The sequence below is a fragment of the Neopelma chrysocephalum genome, unplaced genomic scaffold (genome assembly GCF_003984885.1).
Source record: "Neopelma chrysocephalum unplaced genomic scaffold, ASM398488v2 Primary Assembly neopelma1_133, whole genome shotgun sequence".
NCBI lineage: Eukaryota > Metazoa > Chordata > Aves > Passeriformes > Pipridae > Neopelma > Neopelma chrysocephalum.
In genome coordinates this window covers 1499957-1525992 of record NW_020897795.1, presented here as the reverse complement: position 1 = coordinate 1525992, position 26036 = coordinate 1499957, and the positions used below count along the sequence as shown (strand labels likewise).

The window sequence follows — 26036 nt, the reverse complement described above, 5'->3', positions numbered from 1 at the left end:
CGCCCCCTGGCGGCGGCGACGCCGCGCACAGGCCCCGCCCGCCGCGCTCTCGCGAGACCGTCGCGCGCGCTGCCGTGGCGTGACGCGGCGCGCGCTGAGGGCGGGAGGCCGCCGCTTCCCGGGCGCGTGCCCGTCCCGTCCCAGTCCCGTTCCCGACCCGTCCCGTTCCCTCCCGGGGCCCGCGATGGCGTCGGCGTCGGGAGACGTGGAGTCCTCGCTGGAGCTGAGCCTGACGGGCTCCGGGGCGCTGCCCGGCGCGCTGCCCCCCGCCCGCTCGCGCATCTTCAAGATCATCGTGATCGGCGACTCCAACGTGGGCAAGACCTGCCTCACGTTCCGCTTCTGCGCCGGCCGCTTCCCGCAGCGCACCGAGGCCACCATCGGCGTGGACTTCCGCGAGCGGGCCGTCACCATCGACGGCGAGCGCATCAAGGTACCGCGGGGCCCTCCCCGAGCCGGGCCCGGGCACGGCCCGCCCCGACAGCCCGCACCGGGCACGGCGCCCGGCACCGCGGGGCAGGCGGCGGGAGCGGGAGGCGCGGAGGATGCGGGTGCCCGGCTCGCCCCTAGAGCCCCCGGCAGCCGCCAAGGCTGGGCGCCCGTGGGTGATAAAAGGGATGTTGAGGTGCTGGAGCGTGTCCAGAGAAGGGCAGCGAGGCTGGTGAAAGGTCTGGAGCACAGATCCTGTGAGGAGCGGCTGAGGGAGCTGGGGATGGTCAGCCTGGAGAACAGGAGGCTCAGGGAGGACATTATCGCTCTCTACAGCTACCTGAAGGGAGATTGTAGCCAGGTGGAGGTTGGCCTCTTCTCCTAGGTAAGCAGCAATAGGACAAGAGGGCAGAGTCTTAAGCTGTGCCGGGGAGGTTTAGGTTGGACATTAGGAAGAAGTTCTTCACGGAAAGGGTGATTGGGCATTGGAATGGGCTGCACAGGGAGTCACCGTCTCTGGAGGTGTTTAGGGAGAGACTGGATATGGCACTCAGTGCCGTGGTCTAGTAGACAAGGTGGTGTTGGGTCAAAGGTTGGACTTGATAATCCCAGAGGTCTTTTCCAACCTTACAGATTCTGTGATTCTCTGAGCTCTGGACATCCCAGACACCGTGCCCCTTGCAGGAGTCTCCAGACCTCCTGTCACACCCCAGCTGCTTGGTGTGGTTGGGTCTTAAATGTAGCCGCTGTGTAGGTTTCTGTGATGACAAACAATTCCTACCATAGGCCAAACCTTTGTGCATCTTTTGTCAGGTGTTAATCAGTAATTTCACTTTAAAACGGGCCTTTAGGTAGATCTCTTACCTCTGTTTTAGTCTGGTATCATCAATTTGTTGCATCACAGAAATTTTGCATTTGTCTTTAGGCAAGGGTCGCAGTTACTCTAACCTTCAAGTTCAAGTTACGTACTTGAACCTTCAAGCTGCGTAGATGCCACTGTTATGATAATTTTGCTTTAAAAATGTTAGGAAATTGAATGTTGTTCAGGATCGAGCAATATGGTCCAACTTTTCATTTTTAGGATTCTGTTTGCTGTATTGGTTTGGGCAAATGTGGTGCAGAACTGGACAGCGACGGGCTGGATACTTGGCTTACATTTGACTGTGCTTTTACTCTGATTATAGGTTTAGCTGAAGATTAGTCTTGCAGAACTAAATTTAGTGGAATATTGGATGGGAGGAAAAAAATGCTCTTTTGTCTTCTTTGTGCTGGAAAGCAAATTATAAAAGCATATGAAACACACCTAGTCTGCCTGGTAGATAGAGAAATGCTGGTGGTGATCCTGACAGTCGTTTGCAGGTCAGTCTTCCAGCAGCTTACAAATGCAGTTTGTTTACCAGCAGTAACAGGGTTTTAAACAGAATCCCCTGCACAAGTCTGCTTCTGTATAAGGGTTTGTTTCCATGACCAAAGTTCAGTTGTGTAGAAGAAGGAAGTAACAGTAGTCCTGGTGTTTATAATTACAGCTTACAGTCATGTAGCTGAAAGCTATAGTTTTTCCTTGCTTACTTACTGACTGAATAAATTGTGGAGGGCGTACAAGAGTAGAAAAGCCAGTTTGCTTTCCTACTCTTGTGCGGTTCTTTACCTCATATCCTTTTTTAACTAAAAAATAAAGATGAATAGGAGTCTTTGTTTTCCTTTAGAAAACCACTGACTAGAACTTTTTTGACAGCTGAAATTCTGTACTCCCTTGTCCGTTGCTGTCCGTGACAGAGGAGAGAAACTCCCGAGGGATATTGTCTTGTCTTGTCAGCACCATCTTATTGACTGGCGTTGTCATCGCCTCTGCCTGGCCTTTGTTGGAGAGAAGTGAAAAAGAACATGGCCTAATTCCCAGCTCTGAGGTGCTTCACACAGGTTATCGTGCCGTTTTGTTGCATATGTTGTGGTAGGTTGTTTTTCTGCATTCTTGAGAGAATTACCTGCAGAATACACCACATCTCGTTGAGGGAGGCGGAGACCTGAGGGAGGCTCTTCTGAGATATGTTCTTTTGTGGAAGTTCTGTTTGAGCTTTAAAGGAATAAACTCTGTCATCATGGCCAGGTCTCTAGCTCTTAGTGGGATGCTGAGTGTTGTCAAGTTTGAACCAATTTTTGGTTTTCTGGCACCTCCTCTCACTCATCTTCACCTTTCTCACATGTGGCAGCGAGCTCCAGCAGTGCCTGTTGAACCAGGAGAGAGAAGCTTCAATGAACTGAGTTACTGTGGTCCGTGCTGTGCCCCGAAGGGAATTTTTCCTCTTGCACTGAAAGAGGTTATAAAGTAATGTCTTCTTTTCTCCCTTTGCCCTTCCCCCATCCAGCTGGATGGTCTTCCTTGTGCTGCTACAGCACTGAGCATTTCCCTCACAGCTGGAGAAATGCTGTGTCATTGGCAGGAACACAAGCACAGTTCTTCTTGTCCGGGGGTCTCCCATACAGCAATTGTATAGCATTCCAGGACATAGGTACACGTGTATTCCTTCATAGCTTTTACAGCAGGGTAACAGCTTCATATGAAACACTGACACCTAAATGTGATAAGTAAATTAAAGCTTTCAACAAACGAATTTTTTGCATTCTGAATTTTCCCCTCCCTCAATTGATCTAAGCGTTGAAAACTGATGAAAACAATGATGTCACTCTTCACTGACCTACATTAAAAGAGCAAAGGATGCAAATGAAATTCAGGGAAGAAAGTCTGAACATCGTGTTCTGTACCTTTGAGCTATTCCAAGTTTTTTTTGCCCAAATCTTTTAAAAGGAGACATAGTTTACCATTTTATCTTTATCAAAGGCCAGTTATGTTTCTAGCAGTGTGTTACAAACCATGCATGCTAAGTGAGTCCTTGTTTAGAAAACAGCCTTTCTGGATCCACAAGAAGGAGTCAGAAGGTGGGAGGTGGTAGCTGAGTCAATATATTTAATAGATATTACGCCATTTGTCTCCCCTAAAGTGATTCTGTACATGGTTTTATTAACTGAGTTATGCTGTTAAACCAGATCTCTAAAATACACATTTTAAAAGGCTGTTATAAAAAAATGTGTTCCCTTGAAGATGGATGGTCTTGGACTAATAATGAAACAGTAGTCTTAATGTTACTTCATCAGTGCACATCTCTTATTGTGAATGTTTTCAGTCTTGTTTTTTCAGTGGAGAAAATACTTGGGGGGAGGGGCAGAAATGGAACTTGAGGAATAGTGTCCTCAAGTTCACCTGGAAAGAGGAGAAAAGAAACTTCTGAAGTGTGAAGTTTTCAGTATTGGGAAAGGATTTTCCTCTCAGTGCAAACTACTCCTTGCCAAGAATATTAACATTTTTAATTTGCGCCCTTCAAGCTTGAAAGCTGCATGTAAATAAAATTTAGGAGAAACTGTAGTTTCAGCTTAACTTGGAAGATATGTAAAACTTTAATTTAATTTCCCCTTCTTTACCCAAGGCTGGCAATACACTTGGGGAACTTGCTTGACTGAAGCATGACTGATTTCTGCTCTGTGAATGAGCTGGGGAGAGAATTGTAAGCTCACAGCTGCCTGTGGAAATGAGCTCCCTCTTTAAATTAATTTGATACAGCATTTTCCAAGATTTATCTGTAGTCATTCTTTAACAGTATGTTGTCTGAACATAAGATTGCTTCAATCTGTGCTTCTTTCTTCTCTCATTAATTTGTCACATTCATGAACATTTTCTGTACAAGTGCAGAGAACTAGAAGTATCTCTCACCTGGGTATGTTACTGAATCTTACCCAAACTTAGGAGCCTGTGTTTAATCTGATTGTCTGGACTCCCTTAACAGACCGTGGAGATGGAGCCAATTGTGTGTAGAGGGTAATAGCATTGGCAAAAAATGGGGTTTTACTCTAAAATGAGACAGATTGCTACTGATTATCATTTTCTATGATCACAGGCAGGGCAACTTGGCTTGCTTTTCTTGATAATCCTAAGGACCCTTTTAGAAGCTGCACATGGGCCTTTTAAAGTCTGCGGATCAGAAGCTGCAGAGAACTGGACTAGGCTGCAGAAGCCAAGCTGTTCCGATGTTTTCATGTAAATCCTCAGTTCCCCTGATGCAGCCGGTAACTGCCTTTTCCAACTGCTCTGGTCTGAGTTTTTCTCGAGGATGGGTGGCTGGGGCTGAACATAACATTGCAGGAAAAGTCACACCATCTGAAACATCACTTACTGTTTTTCCTTCAGTCTGTCACACGTGTGATTCATAACGTCCTGTGATTGACTCGTGTATCTGGATCGTCATCTGTTTTAATAATTTCCAACCTGATGAACCCTGTGCTTAAAGGAAAAGTCTTCATTGTTATCAAGACTTTGCATCTGCTTCTGTTGGGTTTCACCCTATTTTTACTGTTTCAAAACAATTTTATGTGATACTGTAATCCTTCTCTCTCAGCGATGCATCTTAAATTCTTGCTGTCAGCAGATTTTCTTGGCACTTGGACTTCCTTTTTTTTAATGTAAAAAGACACTGGTAAAAGTGGTAAACAAGGCAACTTTCAGGACACTTGCAATTTCTAAATAAGAAGTTTTACTGAAACATTTGGATCAAAGGAATGCAGAACCGTGGTAATGGGAGAACAATTTCAACAATAACATAGCAGCTGTAACTTTCATGAGGACAGATTGAATTTTAAATTTACCTTCATTGTCTACAGAACATTTAATATTCCTTGAGTTCTGAGTCTCAAGAAGAACTCAGCTTTCATTCCCAGGGAGGAAACATTTTCTGCTCAAAAGCTTGAATACTAATCAATCTGCCCCAGCCATCAGGGATCAGCTGTGCATGACAGACAGGAAGCCAGGACTCAGCTTTTTCCCAAGAAATAGGAATTGCCTTTCAGATGTGTGTGGTAGAGCCACACACTAGTATTGGAAACAATAGTCACATGTTAAGCTAACATGCAAAGGTTTATGCATTATTTTTTTTGTTATTTTTTTCCTTTTATGCATATTTTGATACTACAAACCACAGCATGGTCCCAGTTTAGGCATTAAATAAGCTGAAGTTAGATGTTCTTCACGGGAGGGTTTGATTCCAGTGGATACACTGCAGGGAAAGATTTCTTTGTCCTGTTTTTGGTGGTGGTGATGGTGTTATCAAGCATGACTTGATTTCTTCCTACTTTTATGTAATACCACAATAGACGACGAACAAAACTTTGGGGAAGATGACATTATTTTTGGCAATAACAAAAATCATGTCAGCTGAGGGTTGTACTGTGAAGTAACGTGTATTTTGTGTCACTTTCAAATGAAAGTGCTATTGCCAAGATTTCAGCATTTGTTTTTACAAAAATCTTAAAAAATACAGTCTCCAACAAACCTTCAGAAATTTGTATTTTTTTATCAAGTTGTGCCATCATTCTTCCCAACCTCACTCGTGAGCGGCTTTGAAAACCAAAGTTTCAGAAATTGTGTAAATGCAACAGTTTTCTTCAGCACAAACTTTTCAGTATGATTAATTCAGAAGAGTAGATTTCTGTGATCATGTAACTCCCCTTGCCACAGGTAAATTTTTATTGTTTTCGACATGAGTAGTAAACCACATTTTTCTCCCATTGTCTCTCCCTTTCCAGATACAGCTGTGGGATACTGCAGGCCAGGAGCGCTTCAGGAAGAGCATGGTGCAGCACTACTACAGGAATGTACACGCTGTGGTGTTCGTGTATGACATGACAAACATTGCCAGTTTCCACAGTCTGCCCTCATGGATAGAGGAGTGCAAACAACACCTTCTTGCCAACGATATCCCACGGATTCTGGTTGGAAATAAGTGTGACCTGAGAAGTGCCATTCAGGTGCCCACGGACCTGGCGCAGAAGTTTGCTGATACCCACAGCATGCCCCTGTTTGAGACCTCTGCCAAGAACCCCAATGACAATGACCATGTGGAGGCCATATTCATGACACTGGCTCACAAGCTTAAAAGTCACAAGCCATTAATGCTTAGTCAACCCCCAGACCGTGACGAGATACATATAAAGCCTGAACCAAAACCTGCCACGTCCTGCTGGTGTTAGATCACACTGTCACTGCCTGTCGCCTTGTCTTGTTTGCAAGTGCTTCAAAATTATGATCTTGGCAAAGTTCCAAGTTTTGGTAGCAATTATAGCAAATCCCTTTGGCACTTTAATGTGGTTTTCTGTTTGTTTTTGTTTTTTTTTTTTCCCCTGGTGTAGATGTGCCCATCTCATGCTCTTGCACTTTGTAATTGTACTTTCTGAATTACTGAAGTTTCAGTATAAATATATGGGAACGTAAACTTTCACGTGAAGTTTTGACAGAGCAATTCTACTTGAGCTCTTGCTGCCTGAGGTTGTTTTTCGTCGCTTGTGGTAAGGTTATAAATAGTAGGCCAGTTTACTAACATTTTTGGTTGCTACTTGCATTGGAATAATGTAGGAGAAAGAGAGTTTTTTGACAGCCAGGGAGCTTGGGTTTTGGGTCAGCAAGTGGGGAGATTTTTGGCATGTGAAGGAATATTTGGTGACTGCTAGCAAATTAGTAAGCAGGTACCTTTTTATTATAAAAACAAAAACCAGGACTGTCAAAGTTTGGGCTGTCAGTGTAAGTGCAAACTGCTGGTGTTTGGCCTGTCATTCCACTGTGAACTTTGTTTCTTCATGGCAGTGGTAAGGGAATTGACCAACTTGTCCCTACCTCTAGACTATTATTTGATACTTAAAACTTCATTAAATTTTCATATTTAGCATGTGGTACTAAACTATGCATTGCCTCTTATGGAAAGTACTGTAGCACAGGATTTGGGGTAAATTTGGGGCTCTTAACTGTCCATAACTTCTCTGACCTTACTAAAACTTCAATGAGGACGTATTTCTAAAGGTGCTGTATTTGAGTTGAGTGTCCCAGGGTAAGTAAAAACATTTAAATAAAAAAAAGATTTAGTGAAGTTGGCAAAAGCATCTTGGTTTTTAAAGATGGGGGTTTGGAGGATTTTAGTGACAATGAGTGCTTCTCAAATATCTTGAGAAACCAACTTGATAACATATTTCAGGGAAGGGAATGCCTAGGATGGAATGTTAGGAATATGGGACCTGCTTAAAATATTTCTGAATCCAAACTAAAGTAGGTTTTGAGATATGCAGTAAATCTACCAAGTACATCATCTGTTACAGATTTTTGAGCTAAAACCTGCTTGTGTAATGTCGTGGCTGTATGTGGGGCATCCTTGGCATTGCTCGTGTGAGTTAGTAGGATTCAGATGAGGGAAATTACTGCTCTAGAACCATCTTTTTCTGTGTTCTAGTAGTTCCAGCCGCTTTTTTTTCACCTCTGTCTGAAGGTCAAGTTTCATAATAAGGTCGAGTTTCATAATAAAAACGGTGCTAAGTTGCATGTAATTGCATAAAGCAAAATGTAAGCCATAGAATGCCATCTATGACTTCATTCACATGCCGTGTCAAACAATGTCTTGTGACTTAGTTTTTGAAGGAATTGAAGTATAAATGAAGGTTTTTTGTTTTGGTTTGGTTTGGTTTGGTTTTTTTGTTTTATTATTATTATTGGCAACGTGTAGCAGGTGTTGCTGACTGGAAACTAAATGGAAGGGCCAGTTCAGAAGCTGCCACGCTAGTGATCACATTCAAAACAAATCATTGAAACAAGGTAACTGGTATTATATAAACTACAGTTGTTAAGATGTAATTCCACTGCAACTTATACCGACAAAATAAAAATGCATTGACTTTTTTCTCGATTTAGAAAGAGCATTCAGTTTGGTCTAATACAATTAAGATGTTTAAAAATAATCTAAACAAAAGGTTACACTATAAAGCTGCTTCAACTGTGACAGTATTTTTGCTTAGGAAACACTTGTAAAAGGGAGCTTTTGTATTCACTCTAAACCTTACTAGAATTTACAGTCCTTTCAGAAACAATCACCTTTTTAACACTAGTGTACTTAATGTTTTTTTTAAGAAAAGGATTGATCTTAAATTTATCTGTATACTGTTGTAAATAAATATGGTTTACAGTCCTATTGGACAGCTTGTTTTTCACTCATGTCCTTAATCCTTTTCCTCAGAAGGATTCATCTTAATTATTTGTTTACCAAGGAGGTTGACAAGTGTGGGGGGCTTTTTTGCTTGTTGGTTTGTGTTTGTTTTTTTTTTCCTTTTTTAATGAAGTAACCCCAGAATTTCAAAGTCAGTCAGTCAGGTTGGGGGTTGAGGTAAGGAAATGATGTAGCTACAGTGTTACTGTTAAATTTGCACACCTGTTAAGCTTTATTTGAGTTGTCACAACCTGTAAATAAAGGCCCTCATGTCATGAAAATTGTGTGGAAATGGTGTTCAAGTGTGTAATTTCATGTTCAGCACAAAGCATGTTTTAATGGTTTTGTCATAAAGGTAATGTGGTCAGTAATGCAGGATTCAGTATTGCTTCCTGGCTTTCAGTGGTGACGTTATGACCCCCAAAATGGATGTCAAAAATACTGAATACTTTGTATGTGTATTTTCATTTTAACCAAATTGTAAAGTTGGGTTATTTTCTATGTGTTGGGGAAGGGCAAGACACAATTCCAGAAACCTAATAAACTGTCTTTGCCAGAAACTGTTATCACTTGTTTTCAATAATTACACAAGGAATGATGATCTAATTTCTTATCGTTAAAAAAAGCTATGAGGGAGGAAAAAGAGTTTCTAGTTTCAGTATGTGTGGGTGACAGATTCATACAAGACTGCCACCACGCTTGGACTGCTGTCAGCGCTTCCTTCTGATGGCTCCGGGTGGATCTGAGGCATCTGAGGCACCCACCTGATGATTCAGAAGTATGTTTGGGATTTATTTCAGATTCCAGAAGAATAGGAAGTGATGCAACGGTTATAAAATTAGGAATTACTGACCCTTGAACATATGTCAGGAGCCTAAAGGAATATTCTCCATTACTCTTCTAGTCTCATCGTGTTCAGAAATAAAAGCTCTTAACTTCCTCGTTATCTCTTTGTTAATCTGTCTTGGTGGTTTGCTGTGTGAGTTGGGACCTTGGGAGTGACCAGAAGGAGCCTTGGTAAAAGGAAGCTGCTCAGGGAGGAAGGAGTTTGCAACTTGGGGAAGGCAAGAGGTCAAGAGACAGATTCTGGATGTGTCCTAGTACTCATGCATATACTTGCTGTGCATTAGGATTTCGTGGGGTTTCTAATGTCTCATATCTTTGTCGTGATCAAGATGCTAGGAAGCATCAAAATAGATCCATGAGGGTTTTATGTGTACTGTAATCTCCCCAGAGCAAAAAGTCATTAAAGATGAAACAGTTCCACCTTTGTCGTTGGTTTTTTTCATCTTCATAAGTCAATAGTTTTAAAAAACAGCATTCCAGATGTAGTGAAAATAGGTGAGGACCCCTAATGAAAGTCATGTTTTCGCTTTGATTTCAGCTCTAAAAAACAGTGTAATGATCTAAAAAACAAGTTAAGCTCTGACTTTTATGGAAGGGTGTACTGTGGGAGTCCATACAAGAGTTAAGGCAGAGGCAGCTCTGCTGCTCCTGGTGACCTTCACCACCCTCATCTGTGCCTCACGAGTGCTCTCCCTCCTGGAATCAGGAAAATGGGAAAGCAGAAAAAAGCACCAGTAACTGTTTTCCCTGAAATATTGCAGCTTTGCATGAAGACAAAACTGATCAGTGATTATGGCTTTGATCACCCTGCAGCCAAAAATGCCTGGTTTTGTCTTTGTCTCCCATAACATTTGATCACGTGCTGATCATACTCTTGTTACCTGGTTCATCCTGTATGACGCAGTAGAAGTGCCATCATTAAACTGTAGCCCTGCACCAGCATTCCCCCTGGGTGATCATCTGCCGACTTCCTGCTTTTATAAGTTCTCGGAAGTCCGTGTTCCTTGTGCCCTCTGTGAGTATTTTCACTTTCACCTGAACGTATAGTTCCAATGGTCTTTTATTTTCCAAAGTCCTACTTTTCAAGGTCATTGGCTGATGTTTTACCAAACAATCTGCAATTCCCAGATAAAAAGGAGAGCCCTGGGTCATTTTAAAGCAACAGTAACGTTCCTTTTAAAATGGTGGCCTGATTTTCTGTGCAAATCAACACAACACCAACATGTAATCTTAAACCTAAAGTTGTAAGTAACATTAGAAACTCATTATCCTATGGCTCACAAAAAACCCCCACTGTTTTTAGGATGAAGGATTTTTTAAAATTCATTGGTTGACCGTGGGTGCCTAAAGGAGGCCTCTCATTCACCCAGCCTGAAGGGCTGTGAAGAGACACAGAGAGAGGAGGAATGGCTGCTGGATTCCAGTGATGTCCTGGAGCTCCCTGGGCTCTGCACAGCCTCCCAGCTGAAAAACCAGCGTGTCAGAGACTGATATGTATTAAAGTACTTCCTGAAGGCAGCTCCTTGTAGTTCAGGAAGCTATTTCCAGATCCCAAAGGAAGGCATGTAAGAGCTGCTAGTCACTCAGGGACACTCCATGAGGTGCTCAGTCCTGTTCCACGTGGGTATTATTGATGTGTTGTTTTCTGCCTTTGCTGAATCACCACTGTGATTCAGGAATGATAGAATCCCTAGCTAATCATTTGAAATTATAGGAAAGCAAATTTCCCAGCAATACCAATGACCATTAAAAAAAATCAGAACAAAAAACCCAACGAAATGTAATCCTCTCCCCAGCCTGCATTTAACAGATGTGCTGTGCTTACTAGGAAGAAATTCTTCACTGTGAGGGCAGTGAGGCACTGGCACAGGTTGCCCAGAGAAGTTGTGGATGCCCCGTCCCTGGAATTGTTCAAGGCCAGGCTGGATGGGGCTCTGAGCAACCTGGTCTAGTGAAAAGTGTTCCTGCCCACAGTGGAGGCATTGGAACTAGACAATTTTTAAGGTCCCTTCCAACCCAAATCAGTCTATGATTTATGACTCCCCCTCTCTCCCTCCTTGTTGTTGTTTTGGGATAGTAGAGCTTGCAACTCACTTTACCCTCAGGTGTATGAGAGTTGGCATTGCCAGTATCAAATGTTCAAAAGGAAGCAGACTATTCTCTCTTCCCCAAAATTAAGATTGGCTTTGAAATAAATGCGCCATACTAAAAAAAAAAAAAGTAAGGTGAGGGGGCACATGCTTTGGATTCCTGTCTGCTCTCATCTTATTTTGAAACCTGCAGGGTGCACTTGGATCTTACAGTCTGCATTTCCATTAAGAGGTGGAGTTTGAAAACAGACTTTGCTCACACATTTGAAAATAACAACAGCGAGCCCACAAAAATCTTCAGGTAGTTACTTCCTCCCAGAGAGTCAAGGAAAAGCAATTATATTTGACAACACCAAAGAGCTCAAGGGCCCTCTCCTTTTATCTGCCCATCATAATCCATCTTTCTGTACAGTCAGCCCATGTCAGGTGCTCGTTTAAAACAAGTAACTCTCTTTATAGCACAGCAAAGAGCTTGCAGGGCAAGCTGACAGCAGCAACCCTGCCTCTGTGTTTGAGAGCAAGAGCAGTACATCATAGAATCAGATCTTCATTTCAGAAAATAATGGTGCATGTTTTTTCTTTCTACTAATATTAATATTTTTCAATAGGAAGATTACAGAGTGCCAAATTTAATAGAAGGAAGAGCACTGTCTTTCTAACAGTTTATAAGCACCTTTTGAAATAAATTTTCTGCTTCAGATGTCATCAGCCCCCTGAAAAGCAGTGGAGTGTTGCACAGATGTAGCTGTGAGAATGGAAAATCCTAGTGGTAAAATCACAATAATGTGGACCTTGTGTGATTGTAGCCTCTATTTTTCATACACACATGTGCATGCACAAACATACACAGAGTTGTATTTAAATAAACAGGAAGAAGCAACAAGTGTGAATGTGAGCATATGAAGAGTCATAAGACCCTGATCTTAGCTCAGTACTTCCTTTTTTATTATTATTTTTGTACTGTTTGCACTACCCCTTTGGAAAGGTCACAGCCAGAAAAGACTCCGGCATAAGGCAATATGCTAAACTCCCTCTTAATGAAAATCTTTGGTTATTTGCTTTTAAAAACAACATTCTGGGCATCTAAATCTCAGGTCATAAAGCAGAGGCTGCATTTGTAAAAATATTTCTCCCTTCCCGTGGCCAGTGGCCTATCTGAGTCTTGGCTTAGTGCTGCAAAGTGAAGCTGTCAGAAGAGAAGTTCAAGCAAAATGCTGTCTTTTAACACTGCAGTAAACTGGAAGTCCTGGCCATGGGATGATGGGACTGCTAGGATTTTCTGAAGGTTTAAGAAAAAAAACCCTATACATGTCCATGGAAAAGAATTTCTTTTTGCATGTGGCTAAAAGAGTGGGAGGAGGGCTCCGGGCTACAAGTGGAGTTGGTGGAGTACAGGAATGTGTGTTATATGCTGAGCCTGCACTTGCACTTTTGGGGCTGTTGCAGAAGGTAGAGGTACAGGTTCTTGTTCTTGGCTGCTGTTACGTAAAAGCCCAGTCATTCCACACCCTTCATGCCCACGAAAACACTCTGGAATGTTCAGTGGGCTTGAGGTGCTCCTTGTCCTTCATAATCCTCTGTCCCTTGGTGCTTTCTTTAGTTAAGGAAGAACACGCAACAAGAAAAAGATGAAACTGACCCTAAAATACACGCAACAGCTTTTCCATTGACTTCAAGATATTTTTAATGCACTCACAGATCAGAAGCAGTGAAGGGCTCCTGGCTTCAGCAACTAAAAATTCAGCTGCAGATTAAAAAAAAAGGCATGTGCTATCCAGAGGGGGTTTCCAGGTTCCTGTGCATCCTCATTACTACCTGGAAGTACTAACTCCCATACTGAGCTAATATCTGAGTCACTGTGATGCTGCTGTTAAAAGCACATGGTTGGCAGCCCTTGCCTTTGGCTTCCAAGGCTTACAGAGGTTGTGCTTTTGTCAAATTGCATCTGAAGTGAAATAATCAATTTCAATAGTTTTGGCTATCATGAAATAGGTGTATTTCATTTTTATGCATGGTGATAAGAGATGATAAATAAAGATATATAACATATATTCTCTCTATATATATAAAATGGTGACCAGAAAACATGTATATTCACATGCATGTATTTTTGGCCATCGTAGTTGTGCATACTTTGGCATCATAATGCAGCACTTGGAAGAGTGTTTTTGTGACAGCAGTGAGGTGCCTGTGTGGTACGTGACACAGGTGGGAGTCCAGCAATAGCATCTGCTTCAAAGCTCCAGCTCTTGGGCTTTATAAGAGAAGAGCTGTTGGATGTAGCAAAAATTTAGGTCAATCAGTGTTGGGAGGCTGCCTGCATCAGACAAAATAAGAGACACAGAAGCAACTGCTGTGAGATGCCCTGAGGGCAAAGAATTTGGAAAGTGAAAACTCCAGCCATCATCCTAAATCATGGTTACTGGGTGGGGGGCAAGGGCTTTAGCAATATTTGCATGTACTGTTTCAGTATAAACACTATATACACAGCAACTAATATTGACTAAAGAAGTAAGTGGTGAGTGTATTTAGAAACAAGTAGTGGACAGAAGCCAGAAGATGAAACATGAATTATAAACCACAGTAATTTTCTTTTAAATTAAGATGACATATAAATGTCAAGCCAATTAAAGAGAATGCACATATTTCTGGTAGTGCCGAAGATGTAACTAAAAAAAAAAAAAAAGAAGAGACATTACTGCAGCAGCTCAGAAAGTGCAAGTGAAACTCTGCAGTTTAATTGTGCGTTTTGGTTAGACTGACCTGAAGAGCTGCAGGGTCTATCTTTACAGAGCAGTTCCTATCTTTACAGTGAAGCTGCTAAGGCAGGCTGGGAAATGCCCTTTATGCTGTTTGCTTTGATGAGCTTTCCCTCCTCAAGTTAGATTTAAGTCCAAGGACTTTTCCCCATACTTACACACTGTGAGTATTGAAGAATCACAGAATCATATCTCAAGTTGCAAGGGACCCATAAGGATCAATGGTTGGACTTAAGGGACCTTCCCAACCAAAACAATTCTGTGGTTCTATGATTCTAGGACTCAAGAAATCACACACACTGACTCCAAAAAATGCATGCCGTGCTTCAGTTATATTGGGTGGGGTTTCTACTGACTGAAAAAAAAAATCAGGAAAGAGAATATTCTTCCTCTCAGCTGCAGGCAAATACCACTTTCTGTTTTCAGAATGTATCTGTATTTTGATTGATTACTGCTACTCCTGTCCTTTCCTAGCTCTTTTAAGGCTCCCTTCTGTAGGCCAGTTCTTCGACCTATAGAGAAGCTTGACTTCAATTTTTAACTACTTCATGCTAGAACAGGCTGGGCTATGAAAATGCAAAGCTGTGATTTATTTTTTTTTTTATCCTCTGGCTTCTTGCTGCCTTTTGCCAGCAAAGGGGAAAGACATTTGTTCCCAGTAAAGACTGCCCTGACCCTGAGCACCAGCAGACCAGCATCACAGGGGACGAACTGCGCCAACCATATATCTATGAAAAATAAAAATATAGATATAAATAAATATAAACATATAAAATATTATCTATTAAAAAAAGCCAAACAGGCTAGTTGTCAAACAAGTACCTGAAATGGTTCCCTTATTCTCACCAGAATGAAGATTTCTCCTCTTCCCCTCCTCCCCAGCACCTCCTGCCCCTTCTGTCGGGGAAATGACTTCAGAAAATTCTTTGCCCTTAGTTGAACATTAGCTTACAGAATCAGCTTCCCTGATTAACTTTCTGATTACGCCCTGTGATTAACCCTGGCTGGGGATTTCGTGTGCCTTGTTCTGTGCATCAGGGAATAGGGCAACATTAGTCTGAGCCTACTCAAGATAAAAAAGTTTTTTGATGTAAACGCCTTGTCTTTGACTTAACACAAATAATGCTGACACAGGGTGAGCACAAAGTGCTTGGTGTCCGTAACCAGGGTCCCGAACTCATGTCAAAAGCGAGATGCTGGTGTCCTGTTCCTGGCTGATCCGGTTTGACCAGCAATTTCCAACACAGCAAGCAAGAGGTGGATGTTTGGCTTCAAGGAGTCACGTTGGCATCTATCATTCCTCTTCAAAACACCAGGTTATTTCCATTTCTGAAGTGAAGGAAGGTGAGTGTGACTGAAGTGCAGCGCTCACGTGTGCAGGCTGTTTTGGTGAAGAGGAAGCTCTGGGCTCAGGTGAAACCTGAAATTTCTATTTTTTCCCCCTGGACTTTGCTTTCACTGTTCTACAGGCATCATGCTGAGGTGCACTTGCTGTGACACCCACCCCTCGACACAGAGGGCCACCCTGTCGTGTGTGACCATTCCCTCCAGCAGCCACCTTTCCCACCCTAAAAAGGGAAATCTTGTCATGCTGGGAGGGAACGGACAAGTCAGCTTGGTTCCTGGGATATTGCCAATGAGGAAAAGTCTGGGAACAAATGACAAGGCCCTTTCCACTGGAGGTGCTATGGATGTGTGTATGCATGATAAATAAAAATGCACCTGAATTCCACCAGTGAAAGTGGGGGGTGACACAAGCCATGGAATGTCCCTGGAAATATGGGCAGGCTCAGGGAAGGCGCCGTAACCAGCATGTGGAACAGGCTACTAAATATAGCACTGGAAACTGCAATCAGGAACGTATTTTCTGCAATGCTAACCAATTAGAGGGACTGACATTAAACTGGAAATCAGTTTCCACCAATTTCCATACTGCAGCTGTCGCTTTTCTGGAAAACCAGCGCCCCTTTCCTAGAAAGAGCTGTAGAAGCTGGGTGTCTGCAAGTGACCTGAGGTGCTGGTATTGCAACAGGGATGCTGTGGTTGCACCACTGGAAGGACTCTAAAAGAAAATAAGAGCCTTCAAGGGCTTAGAGCTGCTGCTGAATCAATTACATACATTTTTATTTATAAGTAGCATAGAGCAGACTTCTCTTTTACACACTAATGTCTGCTGCTAAGGCTATTTCACAGCCAAAGGAGTACCTGCCACGCTGGCAGAGCTCTGCCTGTCACTAAATGCCACTGATCAAAGGCTTTCAAAGCTGGGCTGGGTACTCAACTTGTGCCTCAGAGCTGTGCCAGGAGGACCTGACCTGCACCAGTTGTGGTGGCAGGGGCCACCCTCAGCTCAGGAGTTACCTGGGCTGATGCAACAGCGCAGCATTCAAACCAGGACTAGTGGCGTGTGTGCTCTGCAAGCTCACAATAAAAGCTAATTTCTCTGTTCAACCAGCAGCCAAACGCTGCTGAATGATGTTTAGTATGTACCATCTCATACTGCAATGGCTAGTTATGGAATAGTACTTCTGGATGGGACCATAACTTCCACCCAGAAACAATGCAGAGGCTGAGCAGTGCATTTTAGCAACTCAAAATCCTTTTTAGACTGACAAAGCCAGGCTGCTTTTAGCTATTAGCGATCACAATAACCTCTCAGGGAGTCTTGCTTTCTTTTAGTGTACAAGAACAGCAGTTTATGTTAATCAATGAGAAAACCCCCAGCATTCCATTGCAGATGGTTTGGAGTTATGCCAGGAGCATCTGAGGATGGGGAAAGCAGTCATGCTCAGTGCTTTGATGCTTGCTGACAGGCACTGTACCAGAGAAAAAAGCACAGCATCCCTTTTGAATTACAATGTGTGAATTACTATATTAAAGTAATTCAAGCACTGATACCATCAAGTGAACATGACACCAGCTGTGTTTTGGTTGGTGTAGCAGGGGGGTTGGACAAGATGATCTCCAGAGGCCCCTTTAAACCCCAACCACTCTGTGGTTCTGTAGGAAAACACTTAGTTCTAAAGCCAGAAAGATTTTGGCTTTCTGTGACATGTAGTCAAGCTTCCAGTTGGCAGAGTAGGACCTGCAGCCCCAAGATAAGCCCAAGCACCCAGAGATGTGGATAGCTCCCCTGGCTGAAACCGGGCAGCAGAGGAAGCACTATGTGACCTGAGGAGGGCTGGGGAAGGAGGCTGGTGCTTGGGGCTGCTCTCTTGATCTGAGCATCTTTCTTTATACTCCCAGTAGTGAATAATCTTAATGGTTAAAGTCAGTAACACAGACACTTGGTTTACATACAGAGGGGTGCCAGAGTCCACTGGGACTTCCTCATTATGCAGGTTTAAGTATTTTTCTGTTCAAGATTACAATAAAAAGTGTAAAACGTCTTCATAGAGTCATCATAGAATGGTTTGGAAGTGACCTTAATGATCATCTCATTCTGACCCTCCTGCCATGGGCAGGGACACCTTCCAGTAGACCAAGTTGCTCAAAGCCCCATCCTTGAACACTTCCAGGGATGGGGCATCCACAGCTTCCCTGGGCAACCTGTGCCAGTGCCTCACCACTCTCACAGTGAAGATTTTCTTCCTAGTATCTAATCTAAAACTGACATTTTTAGTTTGGTGATAAAAAAGATTTCAGTTTCTAGGAAAAAAAAACTCAAGAACAACTCTTCTCTTGGGACCATGAAAGGTGCTTTATATGATGCAATAAGATAAATCTTATCTGAGGTCATTCCTGGAATTACATGCCTCATGGTGGGCATGACTTATCCTACTGCTCACAGCACTTTCTCAAGATGGGAACTTACTTTCCTGTTCAAATGCTGTGTTAATCTACACCATGGGATAAGTCATCTACTATTTCATGCTCAGAACGTGCAGGCAAGATAAACACTTGATATTCACCTAAAAGTGAATCATAAAGTACATATGGGAATTTTATGTACTTCAGGAGATGACAGAAGCTGACTGGAAGCTCTAGTTCCTTGCTCTAGAGCACTGAGAGGTCCCTTAGAGAAACTACAGCAGAAGACCTTGGTCTAGATCTGTAATAAATTTTAGCAGAATGGGCCCCAAAATCATAGAATCATAGAATCATAAAATCAGCCGGGTTGGAAAGGACCTCTGAGATCATCAAGTCCTTCATTTTTTTTTTTAATTTTTTTTTATTTTTTTTTTAAATCCAGATGTTGAGAGAGCTGGTTTTGTAAAGATAGTTCCACATAAGTGTTTCATTAGCAGTATGCACCTCCTCAGCATGTTGGCTAAAGGACAAATTAAACAGCAACAAGAAAGTCAAAACTTATTTGTCTTCTAAAAGACCAGTGTCTATATTCTAAATAAAACAAGGCGTCTTACCAAAAGGTAGCTGAAGATTAGAGATTTGGAAACTCCCTCCATGGGTTCCTATGACCTGTGATGTATTTTATCTAGTTATTATGCACATCCAAAACACATGGAACTGCCCAGAGAGTAGGGAGCAGAACCTGGGACTTTCTCTTGCTCAGAGATCACTAGGCAATAAATTGAAGGACTTCCACAAGCTCTCCATGAACTTCTCCTGAGACACCAGAATGCCCAGTGAGCACAACTCCTTTTCCCAGAGCTTGGAATTAGCTGGAGGTTAAAAGTCCTGCTACAGGTGAAGAACTGACTGTGATTCTTCTCAAAGACCAGTGGCAATTATATTCCACACACCCTGGGGAAGTGCTCAGCCAAAGATTTATTGTACAAAACCACTGCAGCAGCAATGCTTCCTCTGGCTGCATTTCAGAAGGGACAAAGCAGCAACTTCCCACTTGTTCAGTGCTCTTCCCAGCTCTGTTTTCAAAATAAAATCTAATCCCAATGTTCCAAGAATCCTAAAATTTCTGGATTAAATTTTATTTGGAGCCTCAAAGTTTAATGCCAAACAATGCAGTGTTTAGATCCCTTAGGTCTAATCCCTTACATATCAGCCTGTGAAAAAAGTAAAAATACTCTGCAATATGCTATGGAAAACAAATTAATCTTCTGCAAGCAAAAGTTTGACTGGGCTAAGTATAACTCCCAACCTAGTCCAGAAAGGAAGATGAAACAAGTGGTCTTATTTAGTGCTCAGAACTAGTTACATTTTACTGTTTAATAACACGTCTGATTCTGGCCCAATGTATGATATGGAATGATAAACTTCACTGAAGAGACACAAAAGGAAGAAGGGCATGAGAAATATTACCCTTGGACCAGAAGAAAGGACTGACAAATGGAACTGGCTATTTCAACATGATCTACTTAATGGAGTAGAACTATAGGAAATGAAGATGAAGGCCTAAGGGTAAAAATTGAGTGATATAGGAAAATGGAGATCAAGTATGAGTTTGGTATGCATAGGATTAGGCTGCAAATATTAAGGGGTTGTCTGCTAATCCCTAATTATTCCATTATGTACGTTACCTGTTATGCATTGGTTACTGTTGCTATCACCTTTTTCATCTGAGTGATTATTTGGACTATCAAGATAACTATTAGAAACTACAGCATCAAATGCAAATTAAAACTGAAGGGCTAAATGAACAGGTGCTTCAAGTCTTTCCCTCACAATAACATCTGTGTTCCCTAACAAGAGGTTTAAGAGAATAAAGATTTTATTGTGTTCTAGCTTTGGTTTGGTTTTAAGCATTTAGAGCAATTTCTCTGATGCAAATCAAGTTTAGCAAGGCACCAATACAATTTTTCCACAGAATATATCTGTACCAATGATCTTGTAAAACAGCTCAATCTAGAAGGTATCATTCACCTTGAAAAGTAATAAGCACTTACTATACACCAAGTAAATTCTAGTCACCAGTCCATCTCAATTTTACAAATCTTTAAGTATCCACCATTTTCTAGCTAAAAAAACCCCAACAAATAAACATTCCCTCCCTCTACTTGAAAGCATATTATTCATAGTCCTGAGATTCTAAGTATTAATTTAATCTCATATTACCTTACCTGGAAAAGTATGTAATTAGAAAACCTCTAAAAGCAGGCACTCATTCCTAGTAATTTATAGGTAGATTGAAGCTAAATACTTTCGGGTTTGAAAATTAATTTTTCAAAATAAGCATTTCTTTTAAACTTTCAGTCTCCAAAGCTGAAACAGAAAAACCTGAACTGAATTCAGAGTATTTGTGACTCTGTAAGAGGAGCTACCGCAGCTCCAGTTCCTACCACACTCTAGCATTACACTTCAGCACTAAAACTAATTGTAATGACACATGTACACCTCTCAGAATCCACGTTCTGACAGAGTTACCTGAATGGCTTTGTCAAGGCTTCATATCAAAAACTTTACCTGCCCCTACTCCTACCAAGAAGAAAAGGAAAACACTCTGAAGCTCAGTGATGAAGTGGGTCCTTCATTATTCTTCTCCAGGTATCGTATCATCCAAATAATTCACTCAGTAAGAGGGAGAAATCGAGACAGCACTTGAAAAAAATTCAATTGTATTTAATATTTAAATGCCTAAGGCTAGCAGTGCTACACAAATTGCATGATGAGTTCTAGTGAAATAAAACATGATTTAAGTACAAAAGCCAGAGGAAAAAAAATGCTCACGCTTTCCAGAGGCAATGAGGTATTTTAACTATACAAAGTCTGAATGTCCAAAACCACCTGCGGATCTTCTCCTCTGCACTGTGGTCTCTGGTGAATGTTTGGCATTCAATAGTTCTCTCTTCCTGTGTGTGTTTTTCAAGAGGCCAAGGAAAAGTGCATAACCATCTTTAAAGATTAAGAGCTTGTTACATCTCTCTTGCCACGTTTGAACAAAATGTTCAACCACTTTCTCAAGTCAGTCTGATATATGGTGGAGGTTTGGATGTGTCTTCCTCTGCATCCACATCCTGGGCTGGAAACCGATCTGGGAAGTTAAAAATTCTGCCCCCAGGGCCTGTGTGGGGAGGGAAAGAGGAAACCATTAAACCTGCACAAAATCCTGAGTTCCTTTTGGCTCTGTTTTGGTTATCAGGATTTTGGCCTGGGATGTAAAGCTTTTTCAGAATGTTCCTTCCACATCCCTGGGGTACTCACTTTGTACAGCACAAACCATTTCCACAGCCTGATTTTGGTCCTCAGTAGGTTGCAACCATTCCTGTGAAAGAAACAGCACCATCAAATACCTCATCTGTGAATTTGTTCAAGATACACCGGAATTCCTTTTAAATGTCTCCTAACAAGTTTTAGCTTGAAAGTTTACAGCAACCTCACGTTACCCACTCAGTGCCTTTAGTCAAGGACAGCTGCCTTGTGGCCTGGACCCATTATTTCCTTACCAAATCAGATGATCAGATGTTTAATAACACAGCATAGAATTACTCAAGCAGAGAAGCAGCTGGTATTTACTGAGCTCACTTAGCAGAGACCTACAGTGTGTGTCCCATCACTTGAGGCAGAGTCCTTATAAATCAGCAGTAAATGTGGCATGTCATCATCCCCCCTACACTTCACACACAGTACAGGAGATATTTTTATTACTGAATTTGAAGTTCTAGTGTGTAAGTACCAGTAAGTCTTTGAAATGCTGTACCAGGAGCAATTGTTGGTTTAAGGGTGAGAGGAGCAGTTTTTGAGGAATTCATAGGAATTGGGGCTACAGTGGCAAAAATGGTTTGGAAAATAGAGACAACTTATGTTAAGTCTTACATTAGACTGTAAATAAGAGGGAGGTAGTAAAAAAAACAAATTAAGTATAAACGTCTTCTAACATCCACCTAATTTCTTAGAATTAGCCCTGGATGACTGAGGTAAAGCTGAGACTAGGTTTATAGAAGTAAAACACATCTTCTCCCCAGCTTCTCCCCCTCCCACCCACCCTCATTAGAAATAAACTTGTGCCCTGGTCTCCTCACTCACCATCCCAGTCACACTGTCGTAGCAGGCGCAGCGTGGAAGGCTCCGGCATCCCAAGTAAGCCATGGCCAGCACAAAAAAGGCACTGCAGATAGATGCAGCCAGCATGGCTATGTTAGCACCCTTGACCACCTTACTGAGTACGAACCTCTGCAAATAGAAAAGGAGATGTTAAAGCCACATTCAAAAAGTGAAACTCTCCACCAAAAATAATCTAATGACTGCAAGAATGCTGAGATTGCATCGTAGGAGATTGATTCGTAGTCAGTGTTATTAAAGGCTTTTCTTTCTGTGTTCTGAAGGACAAGCCAAGTACGACCCTCAAACAGAACAAGGAGTAAAATAAGGAAACAGCTTTAACCATGAGTAGAAACCCAAGGAATGGCTGCTCTTCTTCACACTGAAAATGAGAAATGTCTTCTTGCTGTCCTGCACCTTAGCAGCCCCACATTTTGATTTGTCCTGCAATAAACTAATGGTCAGCTTCATCCACCTGGGATGCCTTCACCCCCACAGAGAGCCATTGCTTGTGCCAGGTTTGAGGCATAAAAGGGCTAACTCATTCCTTCTCTTCAGCTTTACTGAGGAGGATACACTTGAAATAATACCCAGGTTTAACCAGTTGACCTGTAACTGCTGTAACTTTATCACCTAAAGTGCATGCTGGAAAGGATTCAAGCCTAGCAATTGCTGTCCCAAACCAGGTCAGGAATGCAGTCAGCACCTTTTCATGAGCAGCACCAGTATTTTTTCATGGCTCAATCCACACCCTTTTGCACTCAGAAGCGATAGCAGCTAACCTGGCCTAGTGTGCACACCTCCTGGAAGTCTGGTTCCGTCTATAACTTGTGCCTGGTACTGTTTGAAGATTAAGGGTGTCTAGTTCCCCGGAAATTATCATGATATCAATACTTACAGTATGGATAACATGGACTGGGGCAGAACTCAGCTCCTCCTCTTCACCATAGTTCAGTGTGAAGGAGCTATAACCTATTACGATGAGGATGGCAACACAAGAGATTATGGAAGCAACTATCAGTACATTCACCTAGACAGAGAATTTTAGGGAGAAAAAGAATTAAAGCTATCCTCTTGCAAATGTACTAACAAGCATTATAATTACTAACCTTTGACCTCCCATAACACAACAAGTACCCAATAGCAACAGTCACTAGGAAGCCAAACACAAAGCAGTAAAGGTTTCCAGGATACCGAATTTGTGAGCTACAGCTGAGTGCCAAATCTTAATCACAGGTGCTACCCCAAGACTCTGTCCTTAGAGATCTTGTATTTACATACAATACCCCCCCCTTGGAGTTTGCATGGCTGGAGAGACCTGCCTGGGAAGTGCAAGCCTTTGTTTCCTACTTTAGTGTAAACAGTCCTTAACAACATGAAGGACCACCAAAAGAAAAGCACTCAAAACCAAGTGCTTTTACAGACTTTTGCTTGTTATTAGACCCAGTGCCTGTCTGCTGCAGCAGAAAGCGAGGTAACACTGCATCCTCCTTTTGCTTATGAACACAGCAGCTCTTCTGCAGATAACTCAAAGAAATGGGCTCTTAATCCTGCAGAAGGACCAGTCAGCTCACTCCCTACTCAGTTTTCGATTGCCCCAGCATCTTGCCCCTGCCCCATACACACACAACCACCCATCCGCCCCTCCAGCTTACAAGGATTGGATTCTTCCTCTGAGAGGAGAACAAAGCCAGCACGCCTGGGACTCCCATCACCTGCAGAGTACAAAAGGAGTTGGTAACTGGGAGACCAGTATCAGATTCCTAAGATAAACTACTACAGCATAGATGAAAAGTCCTTGTTTTCAAGGCTTGGATCAGAGTAACTGTCGGGTTACTCTGGGAAGAGAATTGCTCATTTCTTCTGTTTTTCCTCTGCAGCATCTCCAGGCCATGTGTGACATGCATCTTGCCCACTTGCTTCCCCCATGGCCTTGCTACCTCTGACTGGAGCTTTATGGCTCTGGCCAAATAATGAAACTGATGGAATAAGGCTGATTTAAAGTGCTAAAAATGTGTGCTGCTTTCCCAAGTCCACACGCCTTTTGCAGAGGAAAGAAAGAAATTACTGAAAGGAGATGGGCAGCCTCTGGACTGAAGAGAGCTCTTCAGCACAATTTCCTTACAGTGTGGCTCAGCAGGGTAACATTAGGGTCCTGAATGCCAGGGAGCAGGGACCTCCACTGCCCGCTCCCTGCTGCAGCACAGAGGATTAGGGGCACTGTGCTGTGCGACACAGATCATCACCCAGATGTTCATCTACCTGATGTGAGGATGAAGTGTTCCCCTCCTCATCTTTGGTGGCTTCTCTGTGGTCACTATGCTTCTGCAACAAACCCCCTGTCACTTGTCACTATGCCCCATTTCCTACATTATCCAGTAGAAATGAATTTAATTTAGCTCCTTCAGAGGGAAGTCTGCTTGCACTCTTCTGCCTATATCATGATAAGGAAACTTTAACTGGGTTCAAAGCAGAAAACCAGGGAAGAGCTGGAAAGAAATCCTGGCTTCCCTCCCACTCCCAATATGAGTGCTAGAAGATAGCAGTGTGGGGGGGAAAAAAGCATAGAAATTATAGTACAACTTTACCATCCCAGCCCAAATTGGAGCTCTGGTTCTGCCCAGCTGAGACTCTGTTCTGAAAATGCCATCTATGAACCCGCTGACGACGCACACCGTGCTGAGGGCTATCTGGAACATCCCCAGCACCACCATATTCTTCTGGTTGAAGATGAAGTATCGATAGCGATCCATTCTGCTCCGAGTCACACATAAATCACGGAGGCTGGAGAGCGGCGCTGTGGCCTTCCAGGGGAGGAAGAACAGCTTTTCCTAGGCGGGAGAGAGAGAGAAGGAACAGGAGCATCAGCACCCGGGGGGCACCGGCTGGTGCGCAGGACCTGTACCAGGAGTACAGAGTTCATCTGTCTGAGCCAGCGGTGACAGCGACCAAAGGTGAGCGGCCCTTTGGGAAATCCCTGGGCGTGCTGCCTGGCAGGTGCCTGGGACACCGCTCCTGACGCTGCCGGAGAGGAAGGTGCGACCGTCACCTTCACGGCTGTCCTTTGCCCTGCGGGGTTTCTGCTGCCCCGAGAGGCGCGGCGGTGCCTGGGTTCTGTTCCATTTGGAAGTTAAGCTCCGCACCTTTCCAGGAAGGCGCCAGTGCAGAGCTCCAGCTCTCTCCCCTCGCTAGTTCCAGTCACCGAACGTCCCGTCCGGGGGCGGCTCCAGCTCCGTGTCCCGTGTCCTCCCGCGTCCCGTCCCGTCCCGGTCCCGCCGGCCGGGAGGCGCCGCTCCGCCCCGCGCGCTCACCTGTGGCGGGGACTCGCCGGGCAGGGACCGGGAAAACTCCGGCTCCGCTTCCGGGGGGAAAAGAGTCCCGAGTGTTATCCGGGCGAAAAGAGCCCGGCGAGGCCGGGAGAGCCTCCGCAGTGCCGGCCGACAGCTGTGCAGGGACGGGGCTGATCCTGCTCCGCCCGCCTCGCCTCGCCCTCCGCGGGGAGCGGCCGCCCCCGCCCCGGCCCCGGGCGGGACCGCGGGCTGCCCCGGGCACTCCTGAGCTGCCGGGACCGGGAACTCCACCCATCCCTTCTCTACAGCAACTTGGTTTGTTCCCCCCCCCCCTCCCCCGCTGCAGCCTTAAGTGCTGCTTCACACGGCACACACGTGCGCAATACTGTGCGTTGGGGAAGCCGGTACAGGTTGCCCAGAAAGTTTGTTGGATGTCCCATCCCTGGAAGTGTTTAAGTGTTGGATGGGGCTTTGAGTAACCTGGTCTAGTGAAAGGTGTCCCTTCCCATGACAGAGGGGTGGAACTAGATGATCTTTAAGGTCCCCTTCCAATCTAAACCATTTTGTGATTGTAAGATTCCATGAAACCCTCTCTATATGTAATGTTAATGACTTACGAGATCAGTTTGTTTGGACTGACAGGCAAAGGCTCCCCTG

The 26036-nt window shown here is 43.5% G+C and overlaps 2 protein-coding genes across 6 annotated transcripts; one reads left to right on the top strand and one right to left on the bottom strand.

Annotated features, from left to right (window-relative positions):
- Positions 1-102: 102 nt before the first annotated feature.
- RAB33B (RAB33B, member RAS oncogene family) lies at positions 103-9054 on the top strand. The gene is made up of 2 exons (XM_027698864.1): positions 103-433; positions 6061-9054. The coding sequence occupies exons 1-2, from the start codon at positions 185-187 to the stop codon at positions 6502-6504; spliced, it is 693 nt and encodes a 230-aa protein (XP_027554665.1). The 5' UTR covers positions 103-184; the 3' UTR covers positions 6505-9054.
- A 10750-nt stretch (positions 9055-19804) lies between these two features.
- LOC113975136 lies at positions 19805-25546 on the bottom strand. Of its 5 annotated transcripts, none has more exons than XM_027698865.1 (7): positions 25401-25546; positions 24678-24920; positions 23745-23804; positions 22988-23119; positions 22075-22221; positions 21253-21313; positions 19805-21112 (listed from the first exon to the last, which is right to left on the bottom strand). In XM_027698865.1, exons 2-7 carry the CDS (start codon positions 24840-24842, stop codon positions 21009-21011), a joined length of 669 nt encoding a protein of 222 aa, XP_027554666.1. In that variant the 5' UTR covers positions 24843-24920; positions 25401-25546; the 3' UTR covers positions 19805-21008. The 5 variants fall into 5 exon arrangements, with proteins under 5 accessions (XP_027554666.1, XP_027554668.1, XP_027554667.1 ...); XM_027698867.1 differs by having other exon boundaries at positions 22988-23061; XM_027698866.1 differs by lacking the exon at positions 25401-25546 and adding an exon at positions 25233-25354.
- Positions 25547-26036: the final 490 nt, after the last annotated feature.